The 4,305-nt window shown below is 45.9% G+C and overlaps 1 protein-coding gene across 1 annotated transcript; it reads left to right on the top strand.

The window, feature by feature from the left end:
- Window positions 1–1,475: 1,475 nt before the first annotated feature.
- LOC124787796 (cuticle protein 16.5-like) lies at window positions 1,476–3,869 on the top strand. Its single transcript, XM_047254718.1, has 2 exons — window positions 1,476–1,510; window positions 3,552–3,869. The coding sequence occupies exons 1-2, from the start codon at window positions 1,499–1,501 to the stop codon at window positions 3,798–3,800; spliced, it is 261 nt and encodes an 86-aa protein (XP_047110674.1). The 5' UTR covers window positions 1,476–1,498; the 3' UTR covers window positions 3,801–3,869.
- The last annotated feature ends 436 nt before the right edge of the window (window positions 3,870–4,305 follow it).

Here is a 4,305-nt window from a genome sequence, read left to right as displayed (position 1 = left end):
TGAAGAGGACAGACAAAAAATACACTGATGGAAAAAAATCGCAACACCAAGAAGGAGTAGTGCGAGATAAACGAAAGTTGGTAGGTGTGTTTCTACATCTGAAACATGACGACTATTTACGTTTCGTACCAGTCGCATAAGAATGGCGCGAGTAGCCCCACAATGAGGAGCCAAGTCAGTGATACGAAGAAATGTTGCAGACCGGTTACTTCAAGGACAGCTCCGAGACAGACACCCTGTAGCGTGCATTCCACTGACCCCAAACCACCGCCTTTAGCAACTTCAGTGGTGTCAAGCGATAGGTCATCGAAGGGCAGGGTGGAGGTCTGTCGTGTTTCCTGAAAAAAGCTGGTTCTGCCTCGGTGCCAGTGATGGCCGTGTATTGGTTAGACGTAAACCACTTCGGGGCCTGCAACCAGCCTCTCTGCGCACGAAACAAACTGGACCTACACCTGAAATTATGATTTGGGGTTCGATTTCGTGTGACAGAAGGAGCACTGTCCTGATTATCCCACGCACCCTGACTGCAAAATTTGTACGTCAGTCCGGTGTTACGACCTGTTGTGTTTCCATTGATGAACAGCATTACAGGAGGTGTTTTCCATCAGGGTAACGCTCTCCCACATACCGCTGTTGTAACCCAAAATGCTCTACGGAATGTCGACATGTTGTCTTGGGCTACTCTATCACCACATCTGTCTCCAACTGCGAACATGTGGGACATTATATGACGGAAACTCTCGTGGCATCCAAAACGAGTATTAACCATCTGCATATTGACCGACCAAGTGCACAGTCATGGAACTCCATCCGAGAAACTGACATCTGATACCTGTACAACACAATGCATGCTTCTATTCAACTTTCTGGCTGTTACACCGGTTATCAATGTAACAATATCTCACATCTGCAATGGCTTATCTCGCCGTTACTCTAACCTGTGATTTTTTCCGTCAGTGTAGAAATATACTAAAAGTAAGTGGTTTGGCAATGCTAAATAGGTTATGAGCTCTAAAGTTTTGGAAAATCGAAGAGAGAAGCAAATTAACATGTAATAATACAAGCTAAGTGGTGTCGATTGTAACAAGATCTTTTATGTTCAGGAACAGCATATCATCCGGGAAACACCGCATTACTTATTATTGACTACATGATGAAAGCTCACACACCTATGAAGGAGCTTACTGTTAGAAAACTGTTCAACTGTCCAGCGCAAAGAAAGAGGCTTTCTTCCCGAGTAAAACAGCAAAATAGGACGAAGTTCGTGATTTTCGTCCCAGGCTAGTGTGGTTGCCCGTGAGCACATTTGCAAGGATGACAGCACACGGGTGGAGAGCCCAGTGGTCAGTGGGTGCCAGCGGATAAGCAGACCGGCCGCTGGCAGGTGGAGGTCGTCGCGAGGGTCGGCGGGCGTGGCGCGTGAGCCGCTGGCAGCTATATAAACCCGGGACAGCGGACTGTGCGCCAGTCTGCACCGCCGGCACAACACACCTCCAACATGTACAAGCTGGTGAGCTGGACAACAATTCTCATCCTGTTCCTGTAGTACTACTCACTTTTCTGACGAGTATCTCTTAACCACTTACTGCTGTCGTTCGACGGAAGTTAAAATTTTTGGAACATTGGTCCTGGAACAACATCGACCTTTATAATATTATCTTGTTTCAATACACATAGTCGTGATCACATTTAAATTGTTTGTTTTTAAACTACCGCTTTCTATCATCTAACAGATCATCCTCAGATCTTACATTCCCTGATGACCTTAGCAGCTACTGGCGCGAAGCAGGTCCATTTATGCTGGTGTGGAAAATACGCCAGCACAAGATGGACCTGATCCTGCGGTCATCAAAGAATGTAAGATCTGAGGGCGATCACTTAGAAGATCGAAACCAGTTATGTAAAAATAAAAATAAGTACTTTAGAAGCAATCACCACTTTGCGTATTGAGATAAGTTAAGGTAGACTCCAGCAGCTTCAAATCTTTATAATTTAACTTCCTTTCATAGGTCTTAAGGTGGGAGGCTCCAAGAGCTGTCAGTCTGAAATTTCTGCTTAGCGAACAATGGGTTACAATACCGCATTAAATTACAGCCGCTTTAGCAGAGCCTTATGGAATGGTAAGGTGATCGATGTTTTGTGCTGCTAAAGAAGCAGACTTTAAATGATCTCAGAGATTATTGGTTTCAACAGAAGTTGAATCAAATGACATCTTAAATGTCAGTCTTATTTTTTGACTCATTTGCGTAGTGTGCTTTTTCATTGGACTACAAAAACCTTTGGGTGACTTCAGCCGCCAGTATGTTCTAATATGTGTGATGATGCGTTTTTTTGATCAGCAGTCATGTCCGACATTACTATTTTCGAATTCGCTAGGTTAGTGCTCCTGTAAGAACAGTCCCATATCTTCTTAAGTTCTTATGGCTAATCTATCTGGTGTCCTAATAGCTTAAAATGGTTCAAATGGCTCTGAGCACTATGGGACTTAACATCTGAGGTCATCAGTCCCCTAGACTTAGAACTACTTAAACCTAACTAACCTAAGGACATCACACACATCCATACCCGAGGCAGGATTCGAACCTGCGGCCGTAGCGGTCGCGCGGTTCCAGACTGAAGTGCCTAGAACGGCTCGGCTACAAAGGCCGGCGTCCTAATAGCATACACAAAGAATGGGAAAACGTCTTTCGCTAAACACGAAACATAAGAAAAATTGATGTTAGTAAGGAAATAGAAGAACGTTAAAAATAATTGTTACTTCCGATTATCACTCATGATTGAGGTTTTGTGCAGCGTTAGCAGAAGAACGAGTATGATGTGTTCCAATGAATCCTATGGTATCATTAAGTCGGACAGCTGCTGATACCGTCTATGGAACCATTCTATGTAATAAAAATTAATCAGTGGTGCAGCTATTGGTCCCAGCAATAGTATCAGTCATCCTAGATGAAAATTCAGCAACTCACATGGCAGAACGTGTATAATAATAGCTGAATGAGCGCAAGAACCTAACACATCGGCCTCGGAATGCACACACGCCAGATTTTAATTCTGTTTTGCTAATGTCGCCTGTAGTGGAGACAGCCCTCCCCAGTACCTCTCAAGGGACTGAAACAGTTCCCTTGTGATAAACGGTGTAAAATCCAAAAAATGGTTCAAATGGCTCTGAGCGCTATGCGACTTAACTGCTGAGGTCATCAGTCGCCTAGAACTTAGAACTAATTAAACCTAACCTAAGGACATCACACACATCCATGCCCGAGGCAGGATTCGAACCTGCGACCGTAGCGGTCGCTCGGTTCCAGACTGTAGCGCCCAGAACCGCACGGCCACTACGGCCGGCTGTAAAATCCAACTTACCATCGTTGGAAACTTAATACAAGCCGATCACTCGGAAGCTTCAGATGGTTTAGGATGTTTGAGATGACCCTCCACTGTGTTATGTGGGCTTTCAGTAAGCTTTTTACAAGCTTTTTGATTTTAATGAGTTTTAACTACTCGTGAATATTCGATGAAAGTGTTGTTGTACGCGTAAAATCGTTTACTTACAGGTGATCCTGCCCCTGCTGTTCGCCGCCGTGTCGGCCGGCTACCTGGGAGGCGTGGCCGTGGCGCCAGCGGCCGTCGCCGCCCCCGTGGCCTACGCCGCCCCCGTGGCCTACGCCGCCCCCGCCATCGCCGCCGCCCCCGCCTTGGCTGTGGCCCCCGCTCTGCGCGCCGCCCCTCTGGCTGTCGCCGCCCCCGCCATTGCTGCTCCTCTGCCCTACGCTGCCGCGGCGCCGATCCTTAAGATTCACTAAGGAAAGGATCACTGTAGGCCTAGTGCCATTTGTACATAAATAAAGGTCGAGATGTAAAACAGATAAAAATAATCGTTTTCAATCTGTACACACCCAACACCCGTCTTTTTTCCACGGTTACACTCTTATGTGTACTACTTGACTTGGTGCCTCAATGTCGACTGTTGACGAAAGCACAAGCATACGGAATAGCTTCTCAGATATGTCAGTGGCTCGAAGACTTCCTAGGTAACAGAACTCAGTACGTTGTCACCCACGGCGAGTGTTTATTAGAGAAAAGGATATCGTGAAGATTGCCCAGAGAAATGTGATAGAATCACTGTTATTTTCTAAATACATAAACGATCTGGCGGACAGGTTAAGCAGCAGTCTGCGCCTGTTTGCTGATGATGCTGCGCTGTATGGAAAGGTGTCGTCGTTGAGAGTCTGTAGGAGGGTACAGGATGACTTAGACAACATTTCTAGTTGGTGTATTTAATGGCACCTGGCTGTAAATGTAGAAAAA

This window comes from Schistocerca piceifrons, chromosome 3, assembly GCF_021461385.2.
Source record: "Schistocerca piceifrons isolate TAMUIC-IGC-003096 chromosome 3, iqSchPice1.1, whole genome shotgun sequence".
Lineage (NCBI taxonomy): Eukaryota > Metazoa > Arthropoda > Insecta > Orthoptera > Acrididae > Schistocerca > Schistocerca piceifrons.
This window is presented reverse-complemented; position numbering and strand designations above follow the sequence as displayed.